The sequence below is a fragment of the Megalobrama amblycephala genome, linkage group LG3 (genome assembly GCF_018812025.1).
Source record: "Megalobrama amblycephala isolate DHTTF-2021 linkage group LG3, ASM1881202v1, whole genome shotgun sequence".
Taxonomy (NCBI): domain Eukaryota; kingdom Metazoa; phylum Chordata; class Actinopteri; order Cypriniformes; family Xenocyprididae; genus Megalobrama; species Megalobrama amblycephala.
Window position 1 is genome coordinate 37,033,502 of NC_063046.1, and position 17,385 is coordinate 37,050,886.

At 39.0% G+C, this 17,385-nt stretch overlaps 1 protein-coding gene across 1 annotated transcript in view; it reads left to right on the plus strand.

Annotated features, from left to right (window-relative positions):
* The window catches only part of LOC125265236 (astrocytic phosphoprotein PEA-15), a 58,363-nt gene extending 45,128 nt beyond the window's left edge, over positions 1–13,235 (plus strand). The window contains exons 2-4 of the mRNA XM_048185346.1: positions 2,092–2,266; positions 8,243–8,398; positions 13,033–13,235. Of these exons, the coding sequence (XP_048041303.1) occupies positions 2,095–2,266; positions 8,243–8,398; positions 13,033–13,097 (393 nt within the window). The 5' untranslated portion in view covers positions 2,092–2,094 and the 3' untranslated portion in view covers positions 13,098–13,235. The remainder of the gene's footprint in view (positions 1–2,091; positions 2,267–8,242; positions 8,399–13,032) is intronic.
* The last annotated feature ends 4,150 nt before the right edge of the window (positions 13,236–17,385 follow it).

The window sequence follows — 17,385 nt, forward strand, 5'->3', positions numbered from 1 at the left end:
TGCTCTGCCTGTTCCCCTTGCCTCCCTGCCTGTTGCAAAGGACGAGAACAAAGAATGTTGTTGTGTGATTGTTCCACATTTATGTGGAATAAAATCCAAACAACCTCACAAAAAGAGCTTTCTCCTCTTACCTCTTTGAGCGCTTGAGCGCTATTATTGACAATGGCGTTAAGCGAACCAGGCTTCAGTATTTCTAGGAGAACGGTGTTTCCCCATAGAGGTAGCAAGCTGTATGGAACATCCAAGAAATCCAAACAACCTCACAAAAAGAGCTTTTCTCCTCTTCCCTCTCTTACTCTCACTCATGTCTCACACAGTTCTACGACACTCAGCAGTGAGCTGTCAGACCAAGCCATGCTGAAACCTCTCCCGCAGTATTGATGCGGTATGTCGATTGGGAATGTTTGACATGCAGCCACTTCAACTATGATTGACATCCCCATGACTGCTTAGAGGCACTAGACCCCTCGAAAGATTCTGACTAGTGTCACTCAGTGCCACCCTATACAGGTGCTGGTCATATAATTAGAATATCATCAAAAAGTTATTTTTTTTTATTGTAAATTATTTTTAAAAATGAAACTTTCATATATTCTAGATTCCCTACATGTAAAGTAAAACATTTCAATGTCTCGTTCCCCTCTCAGGGAACCAAAGTTACATCAGTAACCGGAGATGTTTTCATTGACCTTTTTGTTTCTGGATCCTTTACTCCCTGTTCACACTTCCAAAAGTTTCAATTACATTATCAGTGAAATTTCATTATATATAGCAATTTTGAAAGCACATCAAAACCAAATATGCTAATGAACACACTCATTACGTTATATGTTGCCTGTGTGTTGTTAGACTTTTCTGTTACTTCCTCTCCCAAGTACCATGTTAGGTAGTTCTTTGTAATTTTCATGTCGATTAGTCTCATTGTTCCCAGTTGTGTCATGTTAAGCCAGTTAGCCCCCTGTGTACATATAGCCGGTTATACATTTCTCTTGTACCTTGTTAGTCAATGTTTGCTGTGGATGACTGTAGATGGTCTGTGTTCCTGTTCCCCACGTCCCTTGTTTCCCAGTTCTTGTTTTGCTTTTGTGTTCCTCGAAAAACCCCTTTCATTTAGATCTGCTCCTCTGCCATCTCTTCTGCTCCTACCTTGATTACACATTAATTTAAAAATACAGATATCAATAATTTAAATATAAAAAAATTAAATTTTAAACAGTTGCGTGTAGCCTTGACAAGGTACAAAAAAGTCAATGTATGACATTGAGGGTGCATTCACACTTGTAGTTGTAGTTTGTAGTTTGGTTTGTTTGGTCCAGACCAAAAAAAAAAAAAAAAAAAAAAAAAACATTTAGTCCTGGTCCGATTTAGCGTTCATGATTAGCAATTTTATCACCAAACCAAAAGATACAGAACCTAAAGGCATAGGGATACGTTCACAACCTGATTGGTCAGATTTTATGATATATTGCCTATTTTGAGACAGAACTTACCAAACATCCAAAACAATGCTTAGATAAATGCACTTGTGTGTTTGTAGTCTGCATATGATGGGAACTCGTGAAGAGCTCATAAAATGTGTAAAGGAGTCAAAACAGCAGCGGGAATCCCTCCGTCTCACACACACACAAACAATCTGCAGGTCTGATGCCTGTGATGGGCAAACTCACAACTATGATGAGAAAAAAAGATATGCGTGAGGATTCTATCCTTTATAGGGTCTTGTCTTCCTGTTTTTGGTTTGTTTGCATGCCTTTGGTCCGTGTTGCGTTCATATATTATTCGAACCGCACCTTGGTCTGGACCAAGACCCATCTTTTCAGCGGTTTCGGCCCACTTGTTTGGTGTGCAACAGGGTTCGGATGGCAGCGTTCACACGTTCAAATGAACCACACTAACAGAGCAATCGCACCAGGGTTTGTTTTAATCAAACCAAACATGACAAGTGTGATTTCTAATCTTTGTGGTAATACTGTTTGTATTGCCGAAAGTTATTCTTTGGGTATTCTGATATCACACAATTCTAATATATGAAGCAGAGCTTAAATATACATTTTTTTGTGCTTATCTGTTGCTTCTGTCTATCTTTCCCAGAGAATGTCTGAATACAGCTCGTTGTTGAGTGATCTGTCTGAGAACATCACTAATGAAGACCTTGAGCAGCTGAAGTCGGCCTGTAAGGAGGACATCCCTGAAGATCAGAGTAACTCCATCACCTCCTCCAAAGAGTGGTTCAGCTACTTGGAGAAGAATGACAAACTGGCACAAGGTGAGACAGAGAGCAAAAGACAGTGGCCTCTTCAGTTTCAATCAATAGACTGAATGAAGTAATCAAACCTTAAGTTTCATCTAAAAATGATAAATGGCATGCAATTCATTTTAAAACTTATTGTATGATGGAGAAAATTATGAATTACTGTTACTAAAAAAAATAAAGCTGCATCTGATTATGCTATGTTAGCTACTTGACAAAATAGTGTTTTTCTCTTAGGCATGGTAAAGCATGGTCCTCACAAAAAAATCAAGAAAATTGATTTAAACAATAAAACTAAACGTGTTGAGCTATTTAACAACAATTCGTTTTCTGTCTATAAATATAAAAACAGATGTTCCCTTGTTTATTAAAATGTGTAACATATTAAAGCGTCATTGGTGTTTCCATAGTTTCTACAAAATACAACTGGAAACTGAGGGTAACGCGGGTATAACGCAATTGACAGGCGGCGACTTGCACGTCCCGGAGCCTTGGTTAAAATTGCAATTTTCTCACGATTTACAAATAGTTGGAAACATTAGGGATATTGTAAGTACTCAAGGGAACAAAATATATAACACTGGCCTAGTGATTTTTAAATATTTTACTGCAAAAATATTACATATTGCACCTTTAAGAAACATAATCATGAAAGTGTATTTTCTTTATGTACACTTATCCCCGGTTCCACAGACAAGACTTAAGCCTACTGCCAGACTAAAATGCATGATTGAGTTGTATTAACTGAAAGCAACTTGCACTGATATATCTTAAAATATGTTAGAGCCATTGTTTTGTCTCAAGATGGACACCAGTAATGTTCCGTTTCGAGGGAACTCACACTGCATCCTGATTGGTGCTGTTTTATGACATACTCAGTGATGTGGCATGTAAATTGTGGCAAGCAAGGAGCTTAAGTGGTGTGTGCATCCCTGCCCTCATTACATCACGAGTGGGGACACACACAAGCACACAAGCTTTGTGTTCACTTCTTGGGCGTGGAGCATGCATGGGAAGCTCTCAAGGGAGTGAGCTAGAGAGAACAGTTATGGGACGATGCCGCAGGTTGAAGAGACATTGCGTCATCCCTGAAAGCCCTGGCCCTTCCCACCAAACCCTGCCGCACAACATCTGCTTTGGTGGGAAAGGCATATATGGTGGCAGGTCGGGCTGATGCATGCCTGCACACTATGGCCATCATGTAGGCGTACCAGGGCGACCTGTTAAAGGACCAAGATGTGAGAGAGTAGAGGCTCAAGCCCGATGATATTCAAGAGCTGTGTCAGGCAGACCTGTCTCTCCGTGTCACTAAGGAGACCCTCTGCACCATTGGCCACTCCATGGCAGCATTAGTGACTACATAGAGACATCTGTGGCTGAATCTCTTGGGCATTGGGGAGAAGGAGAAAGCTTTTCTCCTCAATGTCCTGCTCTTGCCTTCTGGGCTTTTTGGCGACGCTGTCAATTTGGTCGTTGAGAGTTTCCAGGAGGCTTAGAAGCAATCAGCCTTATTTAAAAAAATATTTGTCTCACCGGTCTGGGTCCCAAGGGGCTGCTGCCAGAGAGCAGCCCCAGCCGTCATCGAGCTCCTCGTATCACCAGCAACGACAAGAGTGTTGCTAAGCGAGCCCCGCCGCAAAGATCTCGTGGCCCTAAGCAGCACTCTCGCCCAAAGCCTCTGCCACAGAAAACAGATCTGAGGACCGTTCTTCTGTTGAAGAAAGTTTAGGGAAAGAGGTCCTGACACCAGCATCAGACCTCTGCATTGCCCTCAGGAAATTGATGTTTGTACCCCGCCGTCCAGTACGCTTCGGGACACATTGGTTTCCAGCGAACACATGCTGCAGTGCCTGCCCGAAATATTTGCGTCCATGCAGGTCTCGCGTCTGCACATTGAAAGTCGATTATTTCCTGCCGGTTACTCGCTTCAGAATGCTAAAATCAACATAAACAAAACACCTGAAATTGGCCTCGAGAGGCTGATTCCCCTAGTAGATTTTCTCGAAGCATGGAAAGGTCTTCCAAATGTCTGTGGGTCCTGCTTATTGTAGAAAAAGGCTGCAGACTACAGTTCAGGTCTCACCCTCCCAAAATTCAATGGGGTGGTCTGGAATTCCGTAGTCCACTGGACTTCCACTGGCCACAGTGTTCATTATAAAGCTAGGCCAAGCCATCACTGTAAAGCATTTTCAGAGGCTACTGGGGCTCATGGCAGCTGCATCCAACGTTATACCTTTTGGCCTCCTGCACATGAGACCCCTGCAGTGGTGGTTGAAAATTGGATTTCCTCAAGGGGAAATCCGTTCCGTACGATCAGGGTTACTCGCAGATGTCTTCTTTCCCTGGCGATATGGAAAAAGCCTTGGTTTCTGTCCCAAGGCCCAAGGTTGGGAGCGCTATGTCACCAGAAAATCATCTCGACAGACGCATCCCTCACAGGCTGGGGCATGGTCATGGATGGCCAATTTGATGATGACCATCATCTTTCATGGCACATATATTGATTGGAGATGCTGGCTGTATTCAGAGCTATTAAAGGGCCCTGTATTAAGGGCCACCACGTTCTAGTTGGTTCAGACAACACGTCGGTGATCGCTTATATAAATCATCATGGGGGTCTGAGGTCATGCCCTTTTTGCAGACTGGCGCACCAGATCTTTCTGTGGTCACAGGGGAAACGGTTGTCTCTCAGTGCAATGTATGTCCCCGGGAACCAGACTTTGGGAGCAGACATCCTGTTGAGGCAGGGGCTGAGGACCAGGGAATGGAGACTCTACCCTGAGGTGGTGGAGTAGATATGAGAGAGGTTTGGCCCAGCAGAAGTGGATCTATTTGCATCTCAAGAGATGACTCACTGTCCACTGTGGTTCTCTCTCACGCCTCCAGCTCCTCTGGGGCTGGACGCCATGGTGCAGATGTGGCCGAGGCTACGTCTGTATGCATTTCCCCCGATCGTTCTGCTCCCGACAGTTCTAGAAAGGGTCCGTCGGGATGGGGTCAGTCTCCTCTTTGTAGCCCCATTCTGGCCAGCCCAACTATGGTTCTCGGACATCGTGTCACTCCTGGCAGGTCCTCCGTGGGAGATTCCCATCAGGAGGGACCTGCTTTCCCAGGTCCCTCCACACAATTTATCAACCCATCCAGAGCTGTGGAAACTGTGGGTCTGGTCCTTAGAGTGGGCCCATTACCTAGAAGCTGGTCCCTCAGCCGGAGTGGTCGAGACTATACTCAACTTTAGAGCTCCATCCATGAGGAAACAGTATGGCCTAAAATGGAATGTTTTCACCTCTTGGTGTAGAGAGCGTGGGATGGACCCAGTTAACTGTCCACTGGCTTCAGTGCTGGAGTTCCTCCAGGATCGCTGCTCTGCTGGTCTTACCCCGTCCATGCTTAAGGTGTACAGCAATTGCAGCTTTCCATGCTCTGTTAAGTGATGGACCTCTGGGGAGGCACCAGTTGGTCGTACGGTTTCTTCGTGGGACATGGTGGATGAGGCCTGCGACTCATACCAAAGTCCCAGCCTGGGATCTGGCCGTGGTTCTCAAAGGGTAATCCCTGGCCCCTTTCAAACCGCTTGAGTCAGCATCCGAGAAAATTCTCATGTTAAAGATAGCTTTTCTGCTGGCCATTACGTTCCTCAAGAGAGTTTCTATTTCCCCTCCCTGCTTGGAATTTACTCCTGGGAGGGTGAAAGCTATCTTACACCCTAGATCTAAGATGTCTAGGTCTAATGTGGCTAGGTCTACCATTCTTCAGGCCTTCCATCCTCCACTGCATGTGTCGTGGATGAGGAGAGACTTATTCTGCCCTGTTAGGGCCTTACAATTGTATGTTCAGAAGTCTCCCCTGCCTCCAAGCAAACAATCAGCAATTGAATTGTCGAGGCAATTTCTTTGGACTACCAGGTGCTCATTCAACTAGAAGCATGGCGTCTTCTAAAGCTCTGCTCTCGGGTATCCCTGCAAGAAATATGTGACGCAGTGGGCTGGGCTACTTCGCATACGTTCATTAGATTTTGTAGTCTGCATCTTCCTTCCACGCCAGGCGCACAGGACCTCTCATCCTAAGCTGTGCCTGGACAGTTTCACACTAGGACAGGACAGATCTGGCATAGCTCAGTGGGCATTAATGGAACTCTCTGATCTGGTTAACAAGCTGAAGACAACTACCAACTCACTCAATGTTATTCCCAAAGAGACTATAAAAGCAACCTTTTCTATAATTGGCCCCAGTGTCCGAGAGTTAATTCATTAATTTCTGGACACTGGGGTGGTCCCGAATAGTTTTAAGCATGCGGTTGTTCAGCCCTTAAAAAACAAGGTTTGGATGAGGGTTGTTGTAATAATTATTGGCCTGTTTATAAGATATCATTTTTATCTAAACTTTTAGAAAAAGTTGTGCAGTCTCAGTTAATCCTGTTTTTAAATGCAATATTAGAACCTTTTCAATCTGGTTTCACTGCCCAACATAGCACAGAGTCTGCCTTGTTAATTCATATCTTAAAGACATGTCTTTTTCTGTAGAGTTAGGTAAGTTCATCTTCTGCTCCTATTATTAGTGGAGTACCTCAAGGCTCTATTTTAGGTCCACTTCTTTTTAACTTGTATATGCGACCAATGGGTGACATCATTAAGAAACATAATGTTTCATTTCATTTTTATGCTGATGATACACAGCTGTACTTGCCTTTGAAATCTGGCGACTCTATACAACCTTTATTGGAATGTATCCAGGACATTAAGATCTGGCTATCAAATAACTTTCTCCAACTTAATGAGGACAAAACGAAATTGATTGTTTTTGGAACCACAAAAATAAGGAGTTGTCTAATAAAGGAGCTGGGTAATCATTTCCCCTCAGTTTCCTCCCAGGTTAGGAACCTTGGTGTCATCCTGGACTCAGAATTATGTTTATCCAAACAAATTAATTCAGTTTTTAAGAACAGTTTTTATCAATCGGACTATTTCCAAACTTAAATAATTTTTGTCATTCTAAGACTTGGAGAAGGTAATTCATGCTTTTATTACCTCACACATAGATTACTGTAACTCATTGTATCTGGATCTTCCTCAGTCATCACTTGCACGCCTCCAGATGGTACAAAATACAGCTGCAAGGTTGTTGACCGGGACAAAGAAATATGATCATGTCACCCCAATTTTTGCTTCGCTTCATTTTCTCCCAGTCCATTTTAGAATTCAGTTTAAAATTCTGTTGTTTGTTTTTAAAGCTCTTAATGATCAAGCCCCATTTTATCATAAAGATCTTTTTTTACCTCTTTCATCCTCCAGACTTTTAAGATCTTCAGACAGGGCTCTATTATCTATTCCTCACACCCGTCTAAAAACTAAGGGAGAGCCGCCCCCCCGTCTATGGAACCAATTGCCTTTGGACATCTGCCTTGCACCTTCGTTTACCATTTTTAAATCAAAATTGAAAACATATCTCTACTCCCTAGCATTTTAATATTTTAATATTATTTTGCTTCTGTTCATTGTCTGTTTTGTTTGGGTTTTTTTTTTTTTTGCTCTGTTTTATTTCTGTTTTAATTTCATTTTATGTTTCCTCACTCTGTTCAGCACTGGATAGCTCTGCTATGTTTAAATGTGCTTTATAAATACAATTTACTTACTTACTTATTTAATTTATTTATTTTATTTATTTAAATTAATGTTATATTATCTGCAAGTGCTGATTTTTTTTTTATATATAGTTTTAAGATTTGACTACACTACAAGTACACATTCAATACAATTAATACAAGTACACTTCTTTTTCACAAGGGTGTGGCACCTTTTTGAGTCAACATGTTTGAATAAACTCAATCATTCTATGTTCAAAAAACAAAACAAAACAAAAAAACATTGTTTGAGTGATTGATGACAGACTTTTTCATTCCATTAAATAATGATTGAATTTCTTGTACAGATAAATGTTCATGCTTTTGTTCTTTTTTATATTACATCTCTGTGATTTGTCTGTCTTGCACAGATGACCTATCCTACATTGAGCACATCTTTGAAATCTCACGGCGACCTGACCTCTTGACCCGGGTCATTGAGTACCGCACAACCGTGCTAAAGATCTCTGAAGACGATGAAATCGACACCAAACTCACACGCATCCCCTCTGCAAAGAAATACAAGGGTACAAATCACTTCCCTTTAACAGTCTCTGTCTTTTTTTCATCATAAATATAAACACAATCAACAGAGTACAGCATTATTTCTGACGTTTCCCTGTTTCATCCTATTTACTTCTGAAGGATTGACAGTCTTACTGCCTACATAGTATGCCTTCGTAGGCAGTAATTTACTCAAAAGGAACCTCAGATTGCATTACTTTAATCATATAAAGCCTACTGTATCATATTTGATAAAAAATGTTTAAGGCCTCTACATTATCAAATTTATCAAAACTTAGCTGAAAAACCTGTTGTACACAATCTACTTCATGCCTTTTCTGGTCTGATTGATACGTTTAGTTTTTTAGCAAGTAAAAGGCTTATTAGTATAATTATAAAAATTTCCACCTTCAGGTTGTGTGTTTTTGCTGTGAAATCTTAACTAATTTTTATAAAATAAATGTAAGAATAACTTTTATATTAGCAATATTTCAAGTTGAACACTTGACTGGACTGAAGCAACTGAAGTTTACTTGATTATCCATACATCATTTTTTAGGAAAGTCATGTTAAAATGTGAGTATCAAATATGATCCATCTGGCTTTTGAGGAACATCATTTGTTCATCTCTCAGTCATCATTGTATTGCATTGCATTATATGTTTTAAAATTATAGAGGAGATATAGAGTGACAACTGATATTTATATGAATTTTATTTAAGTAGTCTGCTATACTGTTATGAAGATCTCATTGATTTACATTACATGCTTTCAGAATTTCATCTTACTTTTTAACCTTATAAATGTCAGGATCTGCACCAAATTACATTTCGCTTCCCAAATTGGAACTTCAATGCTGTGTCTGGTATTGGCGCTATGGGGAACACTATGTTGTTTTCGTGTTGGTTCAGGAAGATACTCTGTCGCTGCCTTCAACTTGACCGATTATTGTGATGTGTCTAATTCTGAGGAATTAGATACAGAGAGAGTTGAGGTGGGTGTTATTAATAATCCGCCTCCTCCGCTGCCCCGCATATAAGATAATGGAGGAGTTTATCTTCAGCTCATATAGTCTCTCCCTTGTATTCAAATTATTTGTATGTGGAGAGACTTGTGTGAGCAACGATATGTGAGGATGCCCCAGTTGAAGAGCAGCTTACTAGCTATCTCTCCCCTGGTGCTGCATCCTCTTTGAAGGCTCCTGCCTTGCCAATGGAGTGAGCGCGTTCAGCTCTTGAAGATGAGCCGCTGCAGTGAGGGACCTCCCTCTTGCTTGGCTTTTTTCTTGTTGCTGAATTCATGAAATTATTCTTAAGAAAGACGTTAAGAAAATTCTTAAGATAAATTCTAAGAAGTTTGTAAGAATGTTCCTAAGTGCAATACTTGAAAAATTCTTAAGAAGTTCTCAAATATTTGTTTTAGAACATCTTAACCTTTTTCTTAAGAAGAAAATGAAAAGTGGGTCTATATTTCAGATTTGCCGAATGGAAAACACGTCAAAGCCTGCCTTTTTGCACTGCCTTTTATCATAATAAGCACACAGACTATTTTTGTCACTATTTTGATTTGACGGGAGTAATTCACTCAGCGTCGTGTTTTTAATGTGCAGTGTCAAGTTAAAACAGCCTTTCTTTCCTATTTATTTGTTATCTTTCTTGCGTTCTCTCTAGAGTGAATGCATCCTGTATCTGTTTGTGCTGCTTTGCTAGTTCTAGCTAGAGTGAACGCATCAAGTATACGCACAAATGATCAATCAGTGTCACTTCAGAGTATTCGTCCACATTCATGGTACTAGTAATATGTATTATATGTAGCTACTGTTATGTTGTAATGCTTAATATTTGAAACCCAATAATTTCATCGAACATCTTACATCTTACTCCAGACCCATCCATTTAGTGGTAATATCACCTAAGACAGTCAAAAAAAAAGCTGTGCAAGCCACAGATCTAGCCATCTGTGCCACTAAGCACACGACCAGTGCATCGGCCATTCTGTAGTTGCTATAGTTGCCACGGTCTAAGTCAGCAGCTTTCTGGAGATATATTCCTTTCTGGGATTCCATGAGGGTTGATGAAGGGTGAACGGAGTTGTGTGGGGCAGTATAGATTCCCTTTATTTCGCTTACCTCCCTCCCCAACTACAGTTTGGTTTTGAAGTAGGGATGTATGCTCACCTTTGGATGGGTGCTTTACTATAGCCCTGGTTCGACAATGCTAATAAGTAGAGAAAGTTTGCTTGTGGGACGTCTGTATTATCTGTCGCTTACTATAGGTTAGTGCTAAAGAAAAAGACGAAGCACTAGCTATATTGGGTTTTAGGTATAGTGCATTGACTCAAGGCAGGTTATTGGCTGCCCCAGTTACATTGAAGTCTTAAAGTAGGGTTTAGTATATTTTTAACACATTGCATGCTCCCTTTGGTAGGCTGCTTTTTGGTAGGCCCCTTAGGGTAGAGCAAGGTGAAAGAAACTATGATGGGCAATTTACAAGTGTCGCCCTGTTTCATTTACCTCCCTCACCAACTTTTGTTGGGTCTGGAAGAAGAGATATATGCTCCCCTTTGGTGGGGTGCTTCTATAGGAATGATCAGTGTCACAAACTGATGAGTAGAGGAGGATAGATGATGGCATCCTTCCTTATTATTGTATCATTATGTAGTTTAGCCATTCACTATAGTTCCAGATAAGTGCCTTTACTCATGTCATGGTATGAGCTACTCTCCCCTAATCACTCTGGGGTTGTTAAAATGGAGTAGAAGCTACCCTGTGATAGACTGCTCCCTAAATTGTCAAATACTGGTGAGATATGCCTGACATGCTGAGCCCTGTTCTGCCAAGGAGAGTGGAAGGTGTAATAGCTTCTGCTGTAGAGCATAGATCATTCGTAGTATATTGGCTTAGGGAGTAGTAGTGCCACTAAAATGAGTCACTTGGGATGCGCCCATGAGGTTGACACGCTTCTGACTACGACTGGGTAGTTAATTTATGTTATATCCACTATGTTTGTTCATATTCACATTCTAGTAAGGCAGGCATTCCCTCAGTATGACAGTGGGTATTGGTTCCCAATAGCATCAATACCAGGAGCAGCATCAAAGTTCCTGTAGGAACAGAGCGAATCAGACAGAAATTACTCCTTAAAACTGTAAAAAGAGCCGAATTCCAAATCAACACTCAGGATCAGAATATCCTGCCATATGTGGTGCCAGACTAACTAAACTCCTCCATAGCAACAAGAGAGAGAACCATTAACATGTCGATGGTCAGGCAGTTTAACAAGACAGATGGGTTCAGAGATGGCGCATCTTGAGTTTCACAAGGAAAACCATGAGTTAATGCCAAAGAGGGCTGATTCCCAAGAAAGAGATCTAGAACAGACCTTCTTTATGAAGACCTCTGTTTGATCTCTAAAACACAGGACTGAAATCCTCTCTAAATCCACAGAGACTATCTTTAAATATCAAAATGCATCAGATCATCCCAAAATAATGCTAGACGGACTTATAGTCAAACATTGTTAAACTGCATAATTCTATATCATGTCTACAGCCTATGTGATTATTATGCTTAGATCACACATAATTCATGCAATTGTTATAACTATTTAATGCTTTATTGGAGGTGTGTCTTGTTTAATATGTGTGTGAATGATTTCTCATTTCTTGAATTATGGATTAAATCTGTGTGAAATGTATTGTATTCTTATTATTAGGGATGCACTGAAAACCGAAAATTCTTGATACACTTGGCCCAAAACAGAAATCGACTTTTTTTAAAATAATTATTTTATTTTATAATATATTTCTTATTTTATTTTTTGTATAATTGAAATATTATTAGACTTTTTAATTAAATTCACTAATTTTACTGAATCTGAACCCCACCTAATGATTTATGGTTTGTTCAGGTCAGGTCTTATAAAGTGCATATATTGCTAGAAATTTGGGATTTCAGTATTTCACTCTCTTTCACTCTCAGTATTTCAAACTCAATCTTTCCTCACTTTCTTTCTTTCTGCAACTCGTGCGAATGTGTGTGTGCGTGTGTTTATGTGTTAGGTATTTGAGCGCGGGATGATTCATTTGTTCGGCCGTAAAATAAGTGATTCTTTCAAAATTCCATATAAAATGAATTAATAATTCCTTTTGAGCTAAATTGACCTGTTTCTTTACATTCCAATTTGAAAGAAAATGTCTTTGAGTGCGTATGCAGCCCGGTTCCCTGAGAGGGAAACAAGATGCTGCATCTCATTGACACACCTCAGGCCTGCCTGCGTATCTCCCTCAGACCATAGAGTTGATGATGTGAACTCAAACACCCTTTTGCATGTGAAGTCATGGACTGCTATCTGCCAATGATTATTGGCTTTTGTTTACACATCCCTTAGACACTGTTTACACTGATGGCATTCCCCATAGCGCCAATACCAGATGCAGCACCCACTAGGCATAAAAGCCTTTAATATTTTATCTAAAGGTTCAATAAACTGTTTCTTTTTTAATTTTATATTTTTTTCTTACATTTTTCCAGACTTATTTCATATGTCTGGATTTACAGGGTTAATAACGTTATGTGGATTAGGTTACTACTTATAATTTGTCATGCGTAATGTTGTCTGTAACAGAGTTCTCTTTGTGTCTCTCTTCTATGTTGTAGATATCATTCGCCAACCGTCAGAAGATGAGATTATCAAACTGGCCCCTCCCCCTAAAAAAGCATGAGGTCAAAGTTCATGACCTCTGCTCCTCATCCCCGGCACTTCATCTTGCCCATCATCGTCACCAACCATGCCCACCATCCCGCCCACTTCACCTCCCACCGAACAGAAGCCAAGCAGCCAATCAGATTGCCAAGATGCTTTACAGCCACGCCCACGCCACGGAGGCATGGAACACATGGAAAACTAGGATGGAAGATAAATAAATGGACAAAAAGACAGCGACCAAAAGACTTGTAGTCCGATTACAATTGTACCGTGAATGGGTCATAGGTCAGGTTGTGTGTCAGAATGAAAAACAATCATTCTGTGTTTGCTGACGCTTGTGTGGAATTTTGTATGTGTGAGAGAGTTTATTTGAACCCTTGATAGCATTAAGTGGGATTGTCAGAAGTTGGCCAGACCAACATAATAGGGAGTTTGCAGTTGATGTCTTAATGTGCCACTGGCCTAAGGTGTGAATCTAGTTGTGAAACAGGTTTAGCCACTGGATCACTTTTCCTTTAGACACATTTATTCCCTAGTTTGTAATGTGGGTAGACTTGAGGTTGGTACATTCCCTTTAAAAACAAAACTCATATCTACATTTAAAAGTGTTACAGAGAATTCATCTCTGAATTTGTGTGATTGCCACTTAGAAAGCCAATATTTGCCTTCTTTAGAAATTTAATGCATTATTGCAGGGTATGCAGTTACCTAGTAGAGAATTAATATTGCTTTTTATATTTCTGTATATCATACTTCTAGGAATTGTAGTTTATTAAATCATCAGTTATATAATAATAACCATTGTTTATTATCAAACAACAGCAGTCTTATATATCAACATAAATGGAGTTTGTTATAATAGTGTTCTAGTACATATGGGAGACATAATTAGACATTTATCTCCTATATTATTAAATGTATAACGGGCATAAAAACAGGAAGAGTCCATCAAAACAGAACATGGTAGAACACAAAACTGATGAAAAAATATATATTAAAAATGTGTGTTTAGTAACATTTTAGCTCAATTTCTGCAGTATTTGCATCAGGAAATAGAAGGCATATATTTTTGTTAAAACTTTAAATTTGACTACTTCTACTGTGAATTATTTATTCAGATGCCTCAGTATACCATTATGTGAAACATTAGGATGATATCACATATTTTCTGTTTATAATTTGTAAACTGATAGAGAGTAAGAAACAGCTGCGACTAAAACAGGGATATTTATGTCAAGGATTTGGTAAAAATAGATAAATATATATATTAATGAAATGGTAAATAAATATCCATAAATTGCAGCACTCTATGTGGCCAAAAGTCTATATGGATCACATTGGGTATCCAAACAGCCCATCATTTTTAGCTTTTTTCTTCTATTTGTAACTTTTCTTTTGTTTCACAAAAGTAGCCTATATTTTAATAAGACATTTATTGGAAATATACATATCTCTGCCAATCATTTTGACACAGCATAATAAGATCATGCTGCGTTTACAAATATTAATATCATGATTATGATTGTGAGATTCTTTGTGTTGGTTGTGAGATTACGCCTTTTATTAACACCATCTGCTGAAAGACTGTTCAAACACGACTCTAAATTTGCTTGATCACTGTGTTGTTGCTTAGCCCCTGCAGACTGTTGTTTTCATATTATAAAGTCGGAACAGTTATTGAGGACATGCCATGTGTGTTTTTATGCGTCTGCATTTCCACCCACGCATGAGGGCAGGATGCATCGTGCAGTTACAGGCTGTTTCTGCAACTCTCTATTATTCTGTTATGTGATTTCAATGAATCGAAGAAAACCAGTTAAGACCTCAGCAAAACCTTAAATCGAATCTGGAACTACATATTTGTTAAAGACTAGAACAGTTTGAAAAGATAGAACACAACCGGCCATAAACATTTGTGGCCTTTTAAACTTGAAATGGTTACTGTGCATTTCTGAGGACTGTAAAGAATGTCCTGTTAAGTTTATGTTGCTGCCACCCAAAAAAATTACTTACCCAGCCTGTATATTTGTTCCAACCCCATGGTTTTACTCAAAAAGAGATATTTAGTAGAATGTCCACTTCCACTTACCATATATATATATATATATATATATATATGTGTATATAATATGTGTGTGTGTGTGTGTGTGTGTGTGTGTGTGTGGTCTTCTAAAACTCTCATTTGCATTCTGTCTGCAGATGTACAAGAGCCAATAGCATTTAGTATCAATGACTTCAAACCTGGCATGATGTGTTTCATTGTATGCAACAGTTCTCCTTTTTTGTTCCAAGAAATAATAAAAGACAGATTTGAGGGTGAGTAAATGACAGAATGTTAATTTCTGTCATTTTTCAAAGTGTAAAATCCTGATTTATGCGACGAGTCACAAAAAATCCTGTCAAAAACAGATTGTACATTCTATTTATTAGATTTTTTTTATGTTGTTATTGTTGTTGTTGTATTGATGTTTCTCAATTGTGTACAAATGTCATCTTGTGAATTTTGCAGTATGTGACATTGTGACTAGCGTGATGCTCCCTATCTAGTGTCTCAGACACGGCCAAACACTCAAATCAGTCTCACTGGACACGCCATGATCAGTCTTTGAATTGATTTGTTTTTCCGTTCGTTTGGTTCAGTTGTTCAGCGATGTCGTGGTTGGTTGGTTCTGTTTGTTTGCATCCTCGTTCATGTCATCTGTGGACTGAATTCTCTGTGATATCTGATTCTAGATCAGCTTTCTATATGCTTATGCTAGTTTTACCGACCAAGCATAGACTTTTATAACGTCCCTAGACCAGCACCAAGGGCTTCAGATGTCCTCACGCCATTTACAGTGGTTTTCATCAGTTTTCACTTGATGTGGTTCTGTCGCTCACATATTGTGTTCATGTCTTTGAGTACCTGTAGGTTAGCTTTTGTTGATTGGTAGACTTGTCTATATCAAGGGCCTCTGTTAAGCACTGTGCTTTGCGCTTGAAATCATTTTACCAAGTGGGTTTTTTTTGAAACAGCGCCTCAACTGGAGAACATTGGAAAAGCCATATTAATTATTGCTCTTCCGTGTTTCTTTTTTGAACAATAGAGGCGTATTCAGATGAATTTCCTTTGCCAGCAGGAAACGATGCAGAGCTCAATGGAATAAGAACTCTTTTCTTTGCAGCGTCTTTCTCTAGATTAATGCCACTTCCTTCCTCTATGCAGAGAATATATTCGGCACTGTGCACACACGTCAACGTTAGACACATTTTGGATGCTGTTAATGACCACTACATGCAGTTCTCAAGAGTATTATGTGTACGGCCAAATGAAAGAATACTGTAAGAACTAACAGACCACTATAGCCATATGCACATAATTCATGTCATTTGATTGTCAAATTGGATGTCACAGTATTAAAACATATCAGCCTTGATAATGCTGCAAAAGCTTTGTAATGCTAAAGATTCATCACTACTGGCATAACAGAAACACAACTCAAGGTGTTTTATCCTACTTTTAGATATTGTGTCCAAAACAAGAATTATCTCATAAGCCACTAAATCTGGCCAAACTAAAAATGAACAACAACAAAAAAAATAAAACTTGTTGAAAACCTTTTGGGTGAACTGTCAAGAAAAGTACTCTTAAAAATAAATGTAATAAAAAATATAATTTGCATAAAGAAAATAAAGCTTATTTTTAGGGCTTTTAAGATTTTTGACATTGTGACAAAAAACAAAGCACATTTAAAACTCCCAGTTCTTGTTTTAACCTGGTCATCTTCAAGCACGCACACAATATGTATAGATAGAACGATTTCTCATTACTGTAATAGAGTTTTTATTATTATTATTATTATTATTATTATTATTATTATTATTTTCCATTACAATAATAGGGGACAATAGGGGAAGGATGTACTTATTTACCATTAAAAAAAAAACAAAAAACTAAAAATAGGCTTTGTTATCTTTAGCAAAACAATTTTCTTTCTTCTTTTTTATGTTTGGACTGATGTTTTGTTCTTAAGTTGTACATATAAAAATATTGTGGATTTATAAAAGTGTTTTATTATTAATTTATTTAATGCAATTGTATCTTGTTTTGGTGTACTGATGTATGTTTACTAACTGGACAAAAATGGGATGTCTATTCATAATTGTACATGTACGTGATGGCTCAGATAAGGTCTGTTCTGTTGGTTTTAACATTGGGCACTGGGCTCAAGATCCTTTTCTATAATCTTCTCTTTTAATAACTTTAAAGCATCATTTACATGTATTTTTGTCAAATCTTTATTTTTTGTATTTTTATTGTAGTG